Source organism: Chenopodium quinoa, unplaced genomic scaffold, assembly GCF_001683475.1.
Source record: "Chenopodium quinoa cultivar QQ74 unplaced genomic scaffold, ASM168347v1, whole genome shotgun sequence".
Lineage (NCBI taxonomy): Eukaryota > Viridiplantae > Streptophyta > Magnoliopsida > Caryophyllales > Amaranthaceae > Chenopodium > Chenopodium quinoa.
This window is the reverse complement of record NW_018745684.1, coordinates 2897263-2917134: the sequence shown is the minus strand read 5'-3', so window position 1 is coordinate 2917134 and position 19872 is coordinate 2897263. Positions and strand designations below refer to the sequence as shown.

Here is a 19872-nt window from a genome sequence, read left to right as displayed (position 1 = left end):
CCCTGTTTCGATATAATAGGCAAATAATAATATACTTTCCTCTGAAATTACCATGATCAAGTAGGTTTGTACAATGTACATTCATATTCAAGATGTATAGTTATCAAGGCTTTACAACAAGATACCTACATGTCGCAATACATTGGGCAAAGCAATACATGCAACAGATTGTGAACTTTACAAACTCGGGCATTAACATTTCCTGCAAAGGCCTGTGATTTCTCACGGTGAAGAATCATTAAGTGAACAAAATCATGACTTTCATCCCAAGAATTGATCATCCTTTTCATGTGGCCAACTTCTTTTCGCTATTCTTACTTCGGAAATGAGACAACAAAGAGAAGGGTCGAGAAGCTGCAATTGAGAAACAGAGTTTAACTTCAAGAACATATAGTCTATGTAATAATGAAGGATAAAACTTGATGAAAGACGTGTGCTTACACTTCTTTGGAGTAGTACCAGCACTTGAGCTCTCCTCTTGAATCAGAAGATTTTTCACGGTAAAAGCTGCTCAATACAATCAAGAGAATAAAGGTAAGTGGGAACAGGGGATATGTTCACACTGTGGACACCCGAATAATAATAAGAGGAAGTATAGAGGTCAGGCAGTAAAAATCAAGCAGCAGAAGATGAATTATATAGATGCATGTTCGACAAAGGGCTAGACTACATATACTGATGTGTGCTGTTTCTGTTATTTTTGGTTAATTATGGCCTTAAGTCAATCCTTGAAAGTATACTATACCAAATGAATATTTCATAACTGAATTATTTCCAAAAAAAAAATCAGCATATATCTTTGAATTGGCGTATACTTTCCAATATTCACAATTGATGTGTAGCTATAATACCTATATTCTAGCCTATTGATCATTATGAAAGTGGCATAGATATGACCGCAAAAGCAAATACAATTATCATCAAGACAACTGCATTCTATCAAGGTAAGACTTGAATATACCTTCACTCGAAGAACCATTCAATGCACTATCATCAGCTTCAGAGCCATCAAGAGTTACTTTATCTGACTCAATATTACGTTCACTTGCTGTCGAGTTCTTCTTTCCAAACATCAACAGCCTTTTAAAACCTTTTGACGATTTCCCTGAATCAGCTTCTGACATAACAAGACCTGGCTTATGAGCATCAGATACATGTACTTTTGTTGTCTGCATGGCTGTCGCTTCCATTTCTATGCTTGTAGGTGGTGCTTTCCCATATACCGACTCAGACATGCAGGGGTCCTCCAGGGAGGAGACCCGGGCATAGGGTGGCTGATATGGTTTTTTGTGAGTGGCAACTTGGGATAAATCTTGTGACACCTTTTCTGTCTGTCAGCAGAGAATGTTAGCTATACAAAACGAGGCAGCTAACTAACGATTCAACACTCACTTTAAAATAAGAGGGGGGGGAGAAGAATATAATATCAGAGATGAAAGAAATCTTTAAAATGTCATAGGAGAGTCAAACATGCAATGTTCAAGACAGCAACCATCTGCCATGGTTAGCAATCTCAACCCATATCTCTTGTAAAGGAACTCAGATAATATTGATGTAGGCATAAGAGAAAAAAATCAAAGCAACAACAAATGACAATGTAATATTTACTCAGCATTTACAGATCAACATCTTGAAAGGGATTTTCTTTTTAAATTACCTCATCCAAGCAGGTATGAGATTGCTCTTTAACAGCACAATTTGATGTTTCTCGGTCAACTTCTATCACATTAATAGGTGAAGCTGGTAAAGGGACGGCTGCATCTTCCTCTGGTTTAACAGCTTGATCGTAGGCATGAGATTGCATCACTTGGCCGCTCATATCGTCTTCAGGTGCATGGGAGATAGGTGCAGAAGGTTTCTCACATTCGAGCATTACAACTGTCTTTTCAACTACTGTGCTGTCATCATCCCTATGGAGTGGAATTTTGGCACTGTCCCTATTCACCTTAGCACTTGCAAGACCACTAGAATGTGTTTTGTCATTTGACTTCTGGGACATCTCTTTAGCAATTTGAAGACCACTAGAATGTGTTTTGTCATTTGACCTCTGGGACATCTCTTTAGTAGGTTTTCTCTGTACAGTTACTGTGGATGCCTTGGATGTTCTAACCTTCAGTTCTGGACGAGCTGAAGATTTTTCTTTGTCTTCAATGGATGTGGCAGGCATCTTTTTTTCAGGAGTTTTATATCTTGCGACTACTTCAGCACTTCCAGTCTTTCCTGAGGATATGCGATGGATTGTGACTTTTGGCTCAGATAATCTTCTGATCCTGGATATTGTTGCCTTTGAATCTGGTGTAGCACCAGTATTCTCTTCCTTTCTCGACCTCAGTGATGAAGCTGACCTAGTTAGCCTATTTGCACTGGTGCTACTTACATTATTTAATCTCCCAGATTTGGAAGCTTTACTGGTATCAGGTGAAACCTTGGATCTAAATCTGAACGTGGATCTCTGTAATGGTGAACTTGACCCAGGCTCCGTGTCACTAAATTTTGAGCCTTTCTGAGAGACAGGTGAAAGCTTGGGCATTTGTTTTTTTGCCTGTTGTGATGGCAATGCTGACTGAGCAGGATTGGCGCCACTTTTAGCAGCAATTCTCTTTTGCCTCTCTAACTTTAATGCTTCTAATCTTTTCATTTGCTCTTCTTCCTGAAAATAGATTAAGAGCAAAAGGTTCTTTTAAAGGCGGCTTTTAGTCCTTTTACCAGTTTCCTTTATCACAAAATAAATTTTTAATGAAACATTACAGGATTATCAGCAAGCTAAAGGACTTTGGCACAACGTAAAGAATATACCCTAGAAAAATCCAGAGAATGCGAATTATTTTTTTTAAAATGAACATAGAAAGCTATTCTGTTATGTCGTTTAAAATATAGGATTTCACCATAAATCCAGGAAAAAAAAACACACACACAGGGGTATTGCAATAAGGATCCTAGACACTGACATGCAACAGTACAAAACAAGGGCAATCATTTGATTAATAGACAACTCAGGCCTGCAAGGAGAAAAACTGTACCTTTTCCTTCTTCAGCTTTTGCAGATCAGCCTTATAAGCTCGTAGTTTTTCTGCACGTGCTCGTGCATCTTCAGCAGGGCTCAACTTAGAAGGTTTTTCTCTTCTTGTACCCAATGAGGTTCTTCTCTCAGCCTTTAACTTTTGATCTTTGACTGCCTTCCTTGACCCTCCTTTGGCATCCATGGCAACTTCCTTCTTACCGCTCAGTTTGGCAGCATCTTTAATTTGAGCCTGCATCTCACAGTACATAGCTGGGTCATAACCATTAGGTTGATCCTCCGCTGCACGATTAGGCATTAAATTTAAAACATTTGGCTCATAAGTGTGGTCATCTGTCTTGTGAAGCACCGAAGGGAGCTCACAATCCATATCCATAGCTGTCCTTCCATCACCTGTAACTTGATCTAGTGTGCCTGCTCTTTGCAAGACCATGAACGACTCATCAGGCATGCCATGTGATGAGCCCTTATTATTGGTATGAGATGAACCCTGAAACCCATTTCTGATGACAGGATCTAGGGAAGGGTCCCACATGGCTGTCAGCTTTTCTTGTTTATTGAGCACATATTCCAGGTTTGTATCCATAGATCTCCTGTGAGCACCACTTCGACCCCCTGATTCCATAAATTTCAGATCTCTTTTGTTATTATGCCTTAAGTTTGGATCTTGACCATAGCTCAGCATTTGATCATCCATAGGTTTCCGCAAGCAGGTTGCATCTCCAGCAATGTCAACACTTTCACCCATATCTACATTATGATTTTCACTGATGTTATGCATTCCAAGAGCAGACGAGTCATCCTTGATAGAAGATTGTCGTTTTCTTCCTTGATCATTACCTTCCATTGAAAACACGCTACTCCTTGCAGAATTATTATCTTCATCAGCATCCGTTAGTAAGAAGTTCTGGAAAGCTTGCCAGTGTCCATCATCTCCTGCCTGTCCAGACACTCTTTCTTCCTTAGCTCTTGCTTTTCGTGGATCATCCGACTTCAAACAGACTCCTTTTTTTTTCAATTTTTTTGTTTCATCAACCTTCATTTGCCCCTCATCATTAGTTCCAGAATCTGAACTAGATTGTGGATCACTACTATCTGAAGAGCCTTGCTTCGTAGAAGTAATATAGTTAAGGTTCCGGATTACAACAGTTTTCTTTCTGGAAGTCTTGCTACCTTTATTCTTGGGTTTCATACTCGTTAAATCTTCTTCATCTGTAACATCATTGTGCATTTTTCCGGAAGCATCTATCTCTTGGGTTTCAAATTCAGCACTCGTGTCTCGGCCATCCATTGAATGTCTTCTCTGTCTAGCTTTCCGATCAGAATGTAATCTTGAATCATCATGTGCCGAATAAGGTGGCTGGAAATAAGGGCTCTGTCCCATATAGTTCTGATAGTAAGGCATACCCTGCATGGGATATGGTTGAAAAACTGGCATGCCATTTGCTTGAGGATGCAATTGCCAGGGTGGGTACATAGGATGTGGGAACTGGCCAGGGCTGTACTCATGTGGGTTCAAATGTACTTGATCTGCTAAATTATTAGGTATGAGTAGGAGTATTTTTTTTTTTTAAAGAAAATGGTAAGAGAATTAGAAACATCTAGGCTACCAAGAAACATGATGAAACTACTTTGAAGAAGAAACTAGCAGTAAAGAAATATCCAGACACCTATCAAGCCAACAGAAGTTTCTGCTCCCAAAAAAAAAAAAAAAAAAAAAAAAGTGTAACATTACCAACGGGGAATATGGCATGGAATAGCGCGCATACTGCAGAAGACAAACAAGCTATACGTACATTCACTGAGCAGTCAGCACGATTTCAGCCCAAATAGGGTAGGATATTCACAACATATAGAATCAAACATATGAAGAGCCATCTAAAAGATTTCAGATGTTTGAAGGATAAGCCAGATAACTTTTAAAAAGATAGAAGTTGTGTCTGAAACTCAATTGAAAGTGGCTAGGAATTTGACAGACCAAGCAGGCTACCAAGGCCCGCGATTAACTCCAAGCAAGTCCACCCCAAAACAAATTGGTATACTTGAACAGTTTATTTTTCAAGCAACTCGAAGTGTCAGTCCACACTCTTTAAGTATGAGATTTATCTTAGAACAGCCAAATTATAGACAAAGTTTACCAACTTATAGAATCTAGGAAGGACTAGGATCCTAAAAGTTCATCTGATCAAACCATATAAGGTTAAATCCTTGAGCCAATAAATTAATAAAACCACAATGAACTATGTGCAGTCTAAGTTTGCTGATAGCCTACTCTTGAATGATAAATCTTACAAAAATCACAAGCAAGATTAAATAACCCACCTGTATTAGCCACACATGATACTCCCTTCTTTTCCTCACCCTGCGGGCTTGATTCCTTGAATTCCTTCAGTTCGCTTGGGCTCAGAAACACAATACCTGCTGCATTTGTAGATGGCATGTCTGGCCGGCATGACATTGCATCAGCTGCTTCAACTTCAACCCACTGACCACTTTCATGCTTTGCCTTCCATAAGTCCAAAAACTTTTTGCACGCATCCCTGTGGCATGAAAATCACTCATTCGTAAAACAGTATTCCTAAACACAAAAGTTGCCAAAGCACATGCAAAAAAGAATTATGCTTAATCACTACACAGTTTACAGTTTTACACCACACTGTTTGGTTTGAAGCTTACATCATTCGTGATGCCCCAAAACATTCAGCGAAAGAAAGCAGTGCAGCTATGCTATCAATCTCAAAGCCAGCAGCAACAGCACGTGCAAAAGCCATGCCTTGTTCTTTTTGTAGCACAGATTTACGTGTCTCAAGAACTTGTACAAGTTGAACTCTAATAAAGCATTTCAACTATTAGATATACAGAGCTAATACTTTACACTTATTTAAGCTCAGTACAACCACTGAAGTGCTTAACTGCTTACTTTGAATTCTCATGTACACTAGATGCATCTTCCTCTGATTGATTGCTGGGAGGCTACAATACAAAAAAATCAACCATTTTCTTTTTTTAACCCAGTGGCCAGTTTAAGTTCTGTTTTGTTTTTAAAAAAAAATCACGCCAAAGTTACCTGGTAAAGCACAATTGCATTCTCCTCATTACAGCCCGGCGCAGGTTTGGTGCCTGTTCAATTTCAAAAGTCGTTATGAAATCACAGTAGATCTTGCTGGACTTGAAATAATCCTTAATTTGCTCTGTTATTATTACTCTGTGTCTCTGTATATAGCTATCAGCAAGGAAACAGTAAAAAAAAAAAAAACAAAAATGCAAATTTTGAATTTGAAGCAGATGATAGTTGTAGAACCCAAAAGTAGATACTCCGTAACATATATCAATTTTTTTTGAGGTACCTTCAAGCCTTTCCTCAGATTTTGCTGGAAGCCCTTCAACCTGACAAAACTCAAGATAATTAATAAAATGCAATCACAACAATTATCTAAGCTAAGTTAGCAGCTGTCATACAAGATAATCTTTATAGATTGTACATTTGAGATGTGTGTACTTACATTGTGGAACCCATTATCATTACTGTTCTGAAGAGAAATTGCTTTGTCAATCTGTAAGATTTCAGATTCTATAGTGCACACCCGCTCAAGGATCTCCGGACTACTCACAAAACGAACAAACCTATATATAAGGAAATAAAATCATATACTTGGAAAAGAAAATGGATAATGAAATAATATTAACTGCCAGGCAAAATAATAAATAAAAGTGACAGGAATAGAAGTACAAGAAAGACAGTTTTAGAATCAACAAAACCTTTCCACTGTTCCCTTCGTAAACCATGCTGCATCACTTCCATTCTTTGGTTCAAGGACAATAGAATATCCTCCCTTCCCTATCTGCTCCTCAGCTGCCTTCAAATGAGCTAAGAAAGGTTTCAGCAAACCTGATGCAATCTTCTCACTTTTCCCATTAGCAGTTATTACTAGGTCACACCTGATGAAAGAGTAGCAATTAGATTGACTTCCTCGCAAAAACAGTTGCCGGATAGAGTAGTTATCGACCAAAACATGACATTTGGTATTTGCTATTACATGAGTAAATTTTCTTCTCATAAGATTATTAACCCAAGAGCAAAACTAGAATTAAGTTACTCCATTCGAAAATTCTAATTGCATTGACTAATTTGGGATATCCGAATTTATTTATTTTTACATATAGAGATGCTTATGAAGTTATGATTGAATTTCCAAAAACACCCAACTAAGAGTAAGCAACCGTGTGAGCGTGTGTGGTCCAATTATTACAGCAATGACGCCATTTCTAATCCTAAACCATGAAAGATTGGGACAGTGTGTAAAAAAAATCCGGACTGCCAAAACAACTACTCGATTATAACTTATAACTGCAATTCTAATACACATCTTAATGTCATCCACAAGCATACAGTCAACATTCACAATTTCATAGAGAGCTATCCACATTCATCTCTTTGCAAATTAGCAAAATTATAACATAAATTAACAAGACATTTGAAATATCAGTAGGTGAAATTTCCAAGTTATCAAAATGCAAGACTGGAGAATTTGGTAGCACAAGTTTAATCTAATATTCTAATCCATGACCATGCTATCTTGCATTATATTGTTCTTGCTCACCCACAAAGACAACCATCCAATATTTTGTATACAATAAATATACTACTATATACTTTCACAATAATATACAAAAAAAATCCCATATTTAGTGCCATTTTAGGCAACATGATAATTGTTTCAAAAACAAAATAAGGCAACATAATAATTTTGACCCAATTCATACTCCATCTGTTAAATGGATTATAACAAACCTCATGTAAATATTTAATACAAATAGTAATTGCCCATTTCAGTCAATAATTCAACAAAAATAAAAGAATCAAAAAATCTATAATTATAAAAATTAACCCACGAAAAAAATGGGACAAATATAAAACAGGCAAGTCCCCCTATATTCAAATAAAGCAATGCAATATACCCAGAAAAATAGAATAAAACAAGATAAAATAGGAAGAAGTTACAAGTAAAAAAATTCACCTGGTTCTAGTGGGTGTGAGCTGGAAGACAATAGAATCAAGGCGAGTACTGGATTTCATTAGCTTCATGAAGAACAATCAATCAAATAAAACCAACCAAAATCTGAAGAGAGAAAATAAAAAAATAAAAAAAAAAAAAATAAAAAAAAAAACCCAATTAAAATTCATAAAACTCTACTGTAATCATGTTCAAATTAGCATAATTTTTTACGGGAAAAATAATTAAAAAGATATAATTTCTGGGAAATTATTAGACTAACAAAAATTACTTTTTTGACAGCTCAAAAAACTTCCTTTTTTTCCCAAGGAAAAGTATGGAGGAAATTAATGGGTAAAGGAAGCATTAAAAGAGGGTTTTAGCAGAGAAAAGTAGAGCAGCTACTACTTCAATGGAGAGAGAAAATGAGTGAGACCCACCAAATTGGGAGAGTAGGAATAGTAGAGTAAAGGTATAACGGCAACAAAGAAATTAAATTAATGAGAGGAAAGAGAAAATTAAACAAGGAAGATCCAAAGATTCCAATGAGCAATGATGTTGTGTTTTATCTCTCTTTTCTTTCGCCTTCTTTGTTTCTCCTTGGTGGGAACTAGGAAGATGTGTTGGTAACTCGGGTAATCGTAACTCGTAAGAGTGCTAATGAGACCAGATAAGAATCGGTCGAGTTTTAAGTTTTATTTTAATTTTTAAAATTTAACTTGATATGAGTTTATCGTACAGACTATTGAGTACATTTTATTAAAGGTATAGAAGGAAAAATCTCTCAAATAATTTCTTAAGGTTTTATCTTTAAACAATTACTAGATTAGTACTCATACGATGCACGGTAGTAATAAATTTTTTTCCGTAATGAATTTTGAAAATATAAAAATGAGGCAACTCATGTGAAATTAACAAATGCAATGCATATAGAAAAATAAAATAATAAGGCAGAATGCATTAAAACTACAATTGAGAAAGAAAAAAAATTATTGTTGATTAGTTGAGTTGAAAATATTTAAAAGTTGTATACATTATATTACATTAATAATGCATATTATTCCCAATAAAACTATACAATAGTGACTATATGACTAAAGACTTATTTATAAATGTCTTTTAATAAACATCAAAAAAATTAATCAAACAACAAATTAAAATGTACAGTAAAACTATTGGCACAACATACATGTAAATATATAAATTACAAATTAAATAACATATCATCTTTATATCCAATAAAATAATTCAATGAAAATAAATACTAATTAGATCATTAAAGGCAATAACAATCAATAATTAGGCAACACTAACCTATATTATTAGTAGTACATTTTCTGTTTATGGATTGATGATCTACATGATATCGTCGCTCTTTGTTATTATATAAAAATGTGTTTGAAAGCTATCCAATAATTCTAGTTTGATCATTGTTTGTTTATTATTGCCTTAAAGTTTTATTTGTCGATGATAGTTGTTTATCCAAAAAAAAAAAAAAAAAAAAAAAGAATATGTCACTTGTCACTATGTCCAACGTGTTTTTTAAAATGCAGCTTATTTATGAATGTCGAATGTGATAAAATTATTATCTCAATAAAGTGTTTCAGCAAAAGATGATAACTTTTTGTATTTACTTAGATATTAACTTTTTTTAATAATTTAATAACAAAAAATTGATTAATATTTGACATTTTAAAATTAGACATATAATATAGTTTTCAAACACACCATTTATTTTATGGGCATATCTAATACTCCATTAGTTTAATAAACAAAATGAAAAGGAATTTGAAAAAAATAAATTAAAGTGATGTTTTAAAGTAATTTCTTTAATATCAAATATTTCGATATGAATCAATTTTAATTTATTACTTTTTCGGTAAAACTCAATAATACTCGTTTAAAAGATAATTAAAAAAGAGTTGGAAAACTATTTTAGGTAAATGTACATTGAAAATTTTAGAACACGACAAAAAGGAATACATTTTATATATAGATAATATATAAGTTTGGAATAATATTATTATAGTTTTATCATAAAAATATTCCAAAAATAATTTATTTTTTTTGCTAAAAGGGGAGGGGGAGTTTTAGAGAGAGAAAACAGCACCAGGATGTGACACATGTCACTCCCGGTGTCTGTTTTATTATTAAGTTATTGATTGATTGATTGATTGATAAGTTGAGAAGGATGTCACTACTCTATTACCTCAAGCCCTTAAATCCTCTTTAATAGTTTCTCCTGTTTTGACACAGCAAGTACAATATTTTAATTTTTACAATCAAATTAGAAACACTTTGTATATGTTAAGTTGGCAAATATTATTCACCTATATTTTATTTCTAAATGAATGGTATAATTAGAATATTGTTAATAAATATTTTTTTAATTTTAAACTCGAGTCGAGATACCTAGTAAGAGATATAATCAAAAAAATGTTTGACCACTTTTCCTCAAAAAAATAAACAAATAAATAAATAAAAAATAGATAGTTTGACCATAAATAAGTCCCATGAAGTAATGAACTACATGTTTACTTCCAAGGCTTCAAAAATTAATAATGATAAATAAATTAGATAGTACAGTACTCCATAATTAATTGAAGAAATATTAGAAAAAGATCTACATTGTCTGATCAGCCATCTTCTAAGCGATCACATACAAATCAAAGTTTTAAGGTACAAATTAAAACCATATGCAAGTAATATATAATATAATTAGTGGCATTATTATTATTGTTGAATACATAGTGATGGGACCACTAGGAACATAATTTGGTACCTCTGTTAATTAATAAGATCATGATCTTTATAGTGCAACTTCATGCTCAATTCGTATTCAACTGATTAATTAATTGACAGATCAATCGAAAGATACGTACCAAATTATTGCTAAATCGTTATTAATTTAATATTCAACTACTAAACTACACCCTTGACTCATAGTAGTTTATAAGATGCATCAATTATTGGCACTAGTATCATACTCGTTTATTACAGTGTAGAAATAAACTTAGGACACACAAATACTTCATCCAACTGTCGTGTCTGTGTCGGACACCGTGTCAGACATCGACACTCGTGAGACACACGACGATACGTCTCGAATCGTATCCTAGTATGATATAGACTGTTCAACTTTTTTTTAGTGAGAAAAGTTAAGTAAAGTAAGATAAATAAGGTAATTGTTAAATAATATAAGTGTTTTCATATATAGCTTATTGTTAATATGAAACAGTATGATCTAATAAAAGGACGGAATGACAAATATATGGTCATATTCTTTTTTAAAAATATATTACATGAATTTTAACATCTCATACCCGCGTCCCTTGTTTTAAGATAAACGTTTTTCCGTATCAGTTTTGTACCCGTGTTCGTGTCAATATCCGTTCTTGTACAAGCTAGAAAATAAATGCAATGTTTCATCAAACAAAATAAATAAATAGCCTCTATAATTTGTTAGCAAAAAATTACAGTACTAGTTTATTATGTATTTCCTTGTACAAGTAATAATTAGTAGAATAATTTAATTGATTTGCTGGAATTTTATATCACTGTAAAGAAATTATGTTTTTTTGAATGAAATAGGGAGGGGTGATTTTATTAAATAATAATAGTCATTCGGCACTTACAATCATCCTTTAAGAAATCTAAATTCTCAATACAAGAATTAAACACCCCTAAACTAATGGCATCGCTTCTGAACTGCTCCTGGATAATTTTAGATGTCTTTGCATTGTTCTTGACGGAGCTCCAAGATGTATAGTCGCAAAAGTGAAAAAACTTAATTGGTCATCAAGATCTGCATGCAAGACAAATCTTTTAAAATTGCACCCCTATACCAACAGACCCGCAAATTTGCAAGACGAATCATTCAAATTTGTATCCCTGCACACACAAAAGACATACAAACAAACAATACTAAACATCCCACCATTAGAAAACTGACTAAACCCTACATGGAGGGACTGACTATAATCACCATACTGTTGGTGATCTTGAAAAGAAATTATTTACTTGTAGCATAAACCTACAAAAATTTATTTGCATCAAAAAATAAACCTACAAAAATTATTGGCATAAAATAAAAAAATAAAAATAAAAACGAAATGTCCAAGGCTTCACACAACACAATATGCAAACCTCTAAGTCTAAACCTAATAAAGAGTTTTAAATTAATAAAAATAATAAAGTAATTAACTCTAAAGTATTTTAGAATTTGGTCAAGTTATACTCCTTCCTTTTTATGAATAACTAGTGAGTAGCCCGGGGCGATCGATAATTTTTTTAAAATGCTTTTCAAAACTGCAATTGTCATTGTCAAATCAAAATTGAGGTTATTATTCTTTGAGTATTTTATTTTTTTTTTGAATTAAAGCTTGTGGTTTGCACTTATATAATTTCTTTTGACTTATTAATAACATAGTTGATCATTGACTTAGTTGGTTAAACAGTCATCTTTCTTATAAGAGGTTAAGAGTTCGAATCTCCTTGTCCTTATGATTTTATATGGAGTAATATTGGGTGACGTGGCATTGTTTGAGTGATGATGTGGCACCATGAGATGTTGGGAAGATGATGTGGCGAAACAAAAAAGGGGATTACGTGGCACATCAGCGTTTTTAAGAACGTCTTTTAATACGTTGATATTTTTGAGTTCAAATTAGCTATGTATATCGTATATATATTCACGAAGTTTTTTATGAGGCGCACTGTGTGGCTGGGGTTACTTGATTAGGGGTTACTCGGTCGGTCAAGGATTACTCGATCAGTTAAGGGTTACTCAATCATTATTTTTTTTTGTGTTAGTCTATCAGTTAGATCAGCAACATAAAAAACGCTCTGAATATATATATATATGGATGGTATTCTTTGCACTCAATGTAGTAAAAAAAAATCTTAAAAAGAATATTATTTCATGCTTTAAACTTTATCTTATTTTGGTTGTCGGCTAGGTAATTGCAACTACCAACGACCCTTTTTCCCCTCTAAAAAGAAATCTAAGGCAGAAAATACCAAAACATATATCAACCTAGTTTAGGTTCATCTTTCATATCTAATACTCCAAATTTTCCATCACAACTCACCATCATCATACATATAAATAATATTAATGGTCCAAATAATAAATTTAGTGATTTAGTCCATCTTTTATATTTCTCTTCAAATAAGACAACTGACAAGTATGATGAATTTATAATGGTCCATTGTCCCGCATTTACGCTACACACAAACAAACAATCTTATAGCTACAATTTATTCCATATTTTTGCAGTGGTTCCATGTCTCATATCTCTTTCATTGTCTTTAGTTGTAATTTTTTTTTAAAATTTTTGTTGTATTAGTTGTTAATTTTGAAAATTTCTTTTTACAAATTTGATAAAAACTACAATGGTTACATTAAAAATCAAATATTGTTAATTTGTTATAGATTTTTAGCCTTACACCTGACATGGTTTGAGTTTTTTGAGCAGTGAATCTTGGCACAAATTGAGTTGTTTATTGTGTATCGATCCATAATCAACTCTAATTAGTCATTGTACGATTTTGGGCTTTTATATTAGGTAAGGATATGATGCATTTATCTCATTAATTTGATTCATTATTTAATATGTATATCAACCATGTTAATAACACATGAATTTTTAATTACTACACACCATGGTTGCAAGTACAACGGTACATATTATGTATCAATTATTAAATGAAATCCTAATGGTAGAAATCATATTGATCACTCCTCATCATAACGTTCTCATATAGCTAAATTACTACAATTACTAATTCAAGCATTATAACAAATGATTTTCAATTGGTTGAATTTATGATCAAGTAATATATATCGATTGATTATCAAGCAAAGTTCATTATTTGAAACTTGAAGTTCTAACATCTTCTTAGTGAACAATAGTGATCAACGTACTCAAGTGTTCTTTTTTCGCTCACTTCCCTTCTTTAATGGGCTATAACCAACATGTTTCCCGTAAATTCCTTTGAAAAATCCTACTTTTTTCTTATTCCGATCTTCATAATCATCATTCAAATCAATTTCAGTGAAAGTTTCTTCAATTGAATTCCAATCCAATATGTCTCTATCATCAATAAGGAGAATTAGCTTCTAACAAGTCTTGTTGGTGATTAAAGGGTTGCCTATTCACTTCGCCGTGTTTTTGGTAATAATTTGTATTGTCATGCCATAACGTAGGGCTAGAAGGAGAACTAGATTCAAATGATGATCGCCATGAGCTTGTTGGGGACGCTGTTGATGAAGGAGATGTTGATGACGATGAACTTCCAAATCCTTGGATTTCATTTGTAAGTTTTATTGCCTTGGATCGAACTTCTTGAAGTGATGATCCTCCTTGAAGACATTTTAAAATCCTTTCTGTTTTGTTTCTCATGTAATGTCCCCAATTCACCCTACAATGATTACAATTTTGAAAATATTAGTGACCTTTTACAAGTGTTCTTGTACTTAACATGTTCAATGTGGTTCAATTAAATTGGATTATCAAATTATTATTAATTAGTCATATTCTAAAATTGAAAATATTTATATGACGCAAAAGATGCATGACTTCATTTCGTCACACATGAGATAAATATTACGACTATGATTAGCTCATAATATATTATATACAAGATATTATATAGCTAAGAAAATGATACCGTATAATTGTACGAATAAGCTATCCATTATGACCGTCCAATCAACTACGGTTAAGTCGTTCAATAAACAGGACAAATTATTTTGTAGGGGGCAGGAGGGATGGGTGTACATATGAGAAAATTACCCCTTTTTGTCTATGTAACGAAATGTTCCCAACTCCTTAATAACGTCGACATCACTTCTAAATTCTATTGCAAAATCCTCAGGACCATGTGTTATTAAAAATTCCAGCAAGATCAATGAGTTGTAAGATTGTCTCCATTTCTTCCAATTAACATCACACAACCTGCACATTTAATTTGTTAGTTAAAATTTCTTTAATATTTACGTATTATATAAAAATGTTGAGAAAATTTGATACTTTGTACTAGCTGGCCTTTAATTTGTTTATGAGTTTCAACCAATTTTCAAATACATGTATGTCCTAATCAATTAATGATTAATGTGTGTATTATTGTGTAACCTATGTAATTAAGTGTTTTTTAATTTTAAAAGTGTTTTTTTCTTATAAAAATTTGAAGAATAAGGGATATTATGAAATTTTTATATCATAATGTGAAAAAAGATTTAATTTAGAGTTACTTTTACATGTGTAGATCTAGATATAAAATTTTAATGCGGTTAAAAGACATGTCACATGTTATGAAGCTCATAAAAAGGTAAGAAAAAATATATATGAATCATAATAGAAAAGGTGTCACCATTCTAAACAAATTAGTTAATTATTATCATACCTTTTGTGAAGGAGATCAACAATTTTCCAATAGCCATCAAAATCATAAGTTGCCTCGGCTATTTGAGCCATGGTTTTGGTTTCAGGACACCATGGGTTATCATCTGTAACTGCTTCTACTAACCTTTAAAGAAGTATTTAAACATGAAAAGTTAATTCATCATCATCATGATTTGTGATCGCATTAACTATTTAAGTTTTCCTTGAAGAAAATAACGGAAAAACATATATAGGTCATATCAAGTTAACTCGTATTCAAGCAAATTACTTTCTCTGTATCTAAATAAATGCATCAGTTCGACAGGTACATGCATCAATGCATATCTTAAAATTTCAATTATACATATTTAACAATATTAACTTTTTAATATTTTAATAAAATATGTAAATGTTCAAACTCATGCACTGATATATATGTCAAGTTTGACTGTGTCAATTATTATAAAACAGATGGGAATGTTTTACTTCCTCCATTCTATTAATATTGCAACAATGGACTTTTTGCACAATTTATTACTCTTGTTTGACCATATAATAATATGATTTATACGTTAAGTAAAATATAGTGATGTGGGATCTTGTTAGTTTTGTCTCATAAAATACTTTCACAATATTAACTTTTTATAATTTTTACTCTTACACAATTATAGATATTTAACATGTAAAATGTGTTTTGGGATGCATAATTTCATTCTTGTTGCAATATTATTGAAACGAGGAAGTATATTGTAACTTGAAATTTTCCCAGTAGATTGGAGAACTTGCTTGTTAATGGGGTGTGTAGTCAACTCGCCGTAGCTGAAACAAGCAACATAATTATAAAAAGTAGAAAAAAAAATAGTTATTAATATTACTATTATTGTTATTGTTATTATTTTTGTAAAATTTAACAAAATAAAACAAATTATACTTACAATTCAGCTTCAGATACACCAGTTAATGCCAATCTTGCAGCTTTATATTTTTCTTGCAAGAAATTTGATGCTTGCCTCATTAAAATGTTCCCATTTTCTAAAATTCTAACTAAATTTGTGAAAGCCTTACAAAATCCCCCCTGTAGTAGTATTTATATGTTGTTGGCAATGTTCAACTATTGTTTTTGAAATAATTTGGGTTCAATTGTGTTATATATTATGATGCATGGTATATGAGATAAATAAGATGATATGCGATTTGAGGAATTGAAGAATACATCTACCCCTAACCGTTGAATAAAAACTAGCTAGAATTTGTGGGTGTCCATTATTTTCTCTTTATCTAAGAAATTTGATGGGTGAAGATTGTTTGTTATTTACAAAGGACATATGGCATACTAGCCTTTAATAACTCCTATGCATAGAAATTAAGCAATATAGTGATTTAGGCTTTTAATTGAGGGATATGGTAGAGAAAAATGAAGATGATCCATGTGAATTTTGTTTAGGACTTTTGATTTTTCTGATCACTAAGGTGTATATGATCTCGGTAAGATCTAGATGTAAGCCTTTTATACTAGCTTATCTTGATCCTAAGAAGTTCGTATACCATTAACTTGAAAATTATGTTTGTAAATAATATAATAAAAATAGTTGTGGCGAGTTTTATTTTGATCATAATATTAATCACAACATACAATTACTCCATTACCTCTAATAAGGCTTTTGTGTCTACAAGTATTTTTACAAAGAGTAAAGTCTTACCTTTACAATTAAGAAGTTATTTTATAATTGACCCTTAATATCATGGACTATCTTGTTGATTGGCAATGGATGGCGTATCAAATTAACATCATAGAGAAAAGGTAGGTTGTTTTACCAAAGTGAGCCAAAATTGGTAAATATTTACCAAACTAGACGCGTGGCAAAACTATTTACCAAACTAAGCTTCCAGGGTAAAACGCTGTCCGAGACAGCGTTTTATCCTGAAATTTTTTTTAAAAAAAAATTCAGTTGGTAAAACGCTGTCCCAAACAGCGTTTTATCATTAAAAAAATGAAAAATGCAAATTGAACATAAAACGCTGTCTGAGACAACGCTTTATGTTGAAACATAAAGCGCTGTCCCAGACAGCGTTTTTCTGCTGGAGACAGCAGACCAGCAGCAACCACCACCAACATGCTCCAGCAACCTGCAGCACCCCCAGCCTTCAAACAGTCAGCACCCTCAACCACCACCACCAAACCCTACCGGCCCACTACCGTCGACCACCACCAACCACCACCTCCCGCCACTTTCGACCACCCTTATGCAGTTGAAAACACTCCAACAACCCCCCGCAACACTACAACCACCACCACCACCAACCCTTACCGTCCCACCACCGTCGACCTCCACCAACCAACACCTCCCGCCACTGTCGACACCCCCAACAGCACTACAACCACTGTGAACCACCAAAGTAACCACCACGGGCCATCGCTTCTACCCCGTTTCTCATTATGGAGCTCAAATGTCTTGTGTTTGATATATATCATCCTAGAAGCATCTATTTTGAATGACATAAGTCCGATTTGGACAAATAAGGAAATTAAACTTCACATCACACACAAATTCATTCAAAAAACATTCATTATATTAATAATATAAGTGTTATGTACATCATTCTACAAAATCGGGCTATAAGAATTAAATGACCTAATACTATCCCGACTCATTTATTCGGGGTAAAGGTTTTGTCTCTGTGTCGGCCCTTCGTCTGACACGCCGCCGCCTGTAATGTGTAATGGTGGTAAACGGGTCTCGGGGCGGTGGGGGAGTCTGCTGGATAGACGATGGACCCTCCTGGGTAGGGGTCGGCGTAGAACTGTGGAAGACGTAGTCCTCTGCGTCTCTGGGTGACGTAAGATCACCTCCACAGCTACTCTGGCCGAGCTCGAACTGTGAATGGACCGAGTGCCCATCATGGTCGTCCCGCTGGGTGACGAGATAGCCGTGACCATATCTCTGTAAGGTAGTCACGCCCATATCGCGTACCCGCTGGACCTGGGATCTGATGGGTCCATCTACGAGGGTAATTGACAGTGCATCAACCATCGCAGCCATATCCGCAGCCTGCAGTAATCATCGATTAGTCAGTTGTATGATATAGAAATTAAAAATTGATAAAAATAAGTAGAATAAGAAACTCACATATCCGTAAATGACGTCATATGCTGGATGGTAATGTGTCGATGGTGGTGTGTAACTGGGGTTGATGAAACGCCGTGTAATACGCCTGTACCACACCATGTATGGATCAGTGGGATCCATAACGCCCTCCATCAGATCACCTCCAACGACAAACTCAAGGCGTTGCGTCCACAACTCAACGTAACGCCAATGCTCCAGTAACCAGCTGGTCTCCCCCTTTCCCCGACGGTCAACGCCGTGAAGGCGTACGCTCGTGTCACACTGCTGGGGATGGGCTGGCGTAGTCCAAACTGCCTCAGGACTCGGTCGGGTAGGTGACTCTCCACGATCTCAAAACAGATCAGGGGGACCCTGGCGCGCCACTCCGCCTGATGGTCTAGCAGATGTGTAGGCAGTGAGGGTGGTTAGGGCGAAACGATGAACGACTACCCGATTCGGCCCAATACTGATCAACTTCGTAGTTCTCGTTTACCTGATTGAACCAAGGACTGGGAGTTCTAACCAGGGGCTCACCAACTTCCATGTGAGCAGGTTCAACATCCATGTTTTGAACTCCTCTCCGCTCTCAGCCTCATGATTTGTATACACATCATACACAGACAATTCGTTATTCACAATATTTCCCAGATGAACTGGCACAAGCTGAGACGGCGATGCTTGAACATCATCTTCCATGGGCGAATGACTATGCATTTGCACAGGTGAAGGTGTGACGGTGTTTGATGTCGAAGGCCCAACTTGGCCGGTCATTGCCACATATGCCCCCCCATGTACAGGTGAAGCTATATGAGAACTAAACGGCATGTGAAATTAATCGTCGTGCAGCATTCGACTGAAAGTTCCCATCCCAAATTGATCGGCGGCGGCGGCGGCAGCAGCAGTGAGGGTGGTTAGGGCCTTGGTGGTTTAGTGTGAGAGGGAGGAGGGAGTGCGTTGTTGTTGTTGTTATTTACGCTGCTGCTGAACTGCTGGTGCTGAAATTATTATACGCACATGAAACGCTGTCTCGGACAACGTTTCATAAAAAAAAAAAATTAGCGCATAAAACGCTGCCCCAGATAGCGTTTTATGTGCTACTGGTTTTTTTATTTTTTATTTTACTTCTTTTACCTATCATAAACTAAGAATTTAAAAAAAGAAACAGAAGGTAAAACGCTGTCTGGGACAACGTTTTACCAACTGATTTTTTTTTTTTAAAAAAAATTCCAAGATAAAACGCTGTCCGAGACAGCGTTTTACCTTTAAAGCTTAGTTTGGTAAATAGTTTTGCCACGCGTCCAGTTTGGTAAATATTTACCAATTTTGGCTCACTTTGGTAAAACGTCCGAAAAGGTATGTCCCTAAGT

General features: G+C 34.5%; 2 protein-coding genes across 5 annotated transcripts; both read right to left on the bottom strand.

Moving 5' to 3' along the window:
• Positions 1-13: 13 nt before the first annotated feature.
• LOC110717670 lies at positions 14-8632 on the bottom strand. Of its 4 annotated transcripts, none has more exons than XM_021896430.1 (14): positions 8297-8632; positions 8038-8139; positions 6779-6958; positions 6523-6643; positions 6367-6406; positions 6087-6139; positions 5940-5992; positions 5696-5848; positions 5342-5559; positions 3021-4552; positions 1658-2650; positions 962-1331; positions 442-507; positions 14-354 (listed from the first exon to the last, which is right to left on the bottom strand). In XM_021896430.1, the coding sequence occupies exons 2-14, from the start codon at positions 8103-8105 to the stop codon at positions 287-289; spliced, it is 3915 nt and encodes a 1304-aa protein (XP_021752122.1). In that variant the 5' UTR covers positions 8106-8139; positions 8297-8632; the 3' UTR covers positions 14-286. The 4 variants fall into 4 exon arrangements, with proteins under 4 accessions (XP_021752122.1, XP_021752121.1, XP_021752123.1 ...); XM_021896429.1 differs by having other exon boundaries at positions 8306-8632; XM_021896431.1 differs by having other exon boundaries at positions 8454-8632.
• Positions 8633-13837: 5205 nt separating this feature from the next.
• LOC110718293 (epsin-3-like) lies at positions 13838-15537 on the bottom strand. Its single transcript, XM_021897131.1, has 3 exons — positions 15421-15537; positions 14811-14972; positions 13838-14436 (listed from the first exon to the last, which is right to left on the bottom strand). The coding sequence occupies exons 1-3, from the start codon at positions 15489-15491 to the stop codon at positions 14115-14117; spliced, it is 555 nt and encodes a 184-aa protein (XP_021752823.1). The 5' UTR covers positions 15492-15537; the 3' UTR covers positions 13838-14114.
• Positions 15538-19872: the final 4335 nt, after the last annotated feature.

Bases quoted from the DNA above. Each gene is read 5' to 3' on its own strand.
- LOC110717670 (XM_021896430.1), bottom strand. From the start codon at position 8,105: ATGAAGCTAATGAAATCCAGTACTCGCCTTGATTCTATTGTCTTCCAG. The intron at 6,140-6,366 runs GTACCTCAAAAA...GAAATTGAACAG, and splicing joins ATCTGAGGAAAGGCTTGAAG to GCACCAAACCTGCGCCGGGC. The intron at 355-441 runs GTAAGCACACGT...TCTCAATTGCAG, and splicing joins TGGTACTACTCCAAAGAAGT to CTTCTCGACCCTTCTCTTTG.
- LOC110718293 (XM_021897131.1), bottom strand. From the start codon at position 15,491: ATGGCTCAAATAGCCGAGGCAACTTATGATTTTGATGGCTATTGGAAA. The intron at 14,973-15,420 runs GTATGATAATAA...TTAAATGTGCAG, and splicing joins GTTGATCTCCTTCACAAAAG to GTTGTGTGATGTTAATTGGA. The intron at 14,437-14,810 runs GTAATTTTCTCA...TAATCATTGTAG, and splicing joins CGTTACATAGACAAAAAGGG to GGTGAATTGGGGACATTACA.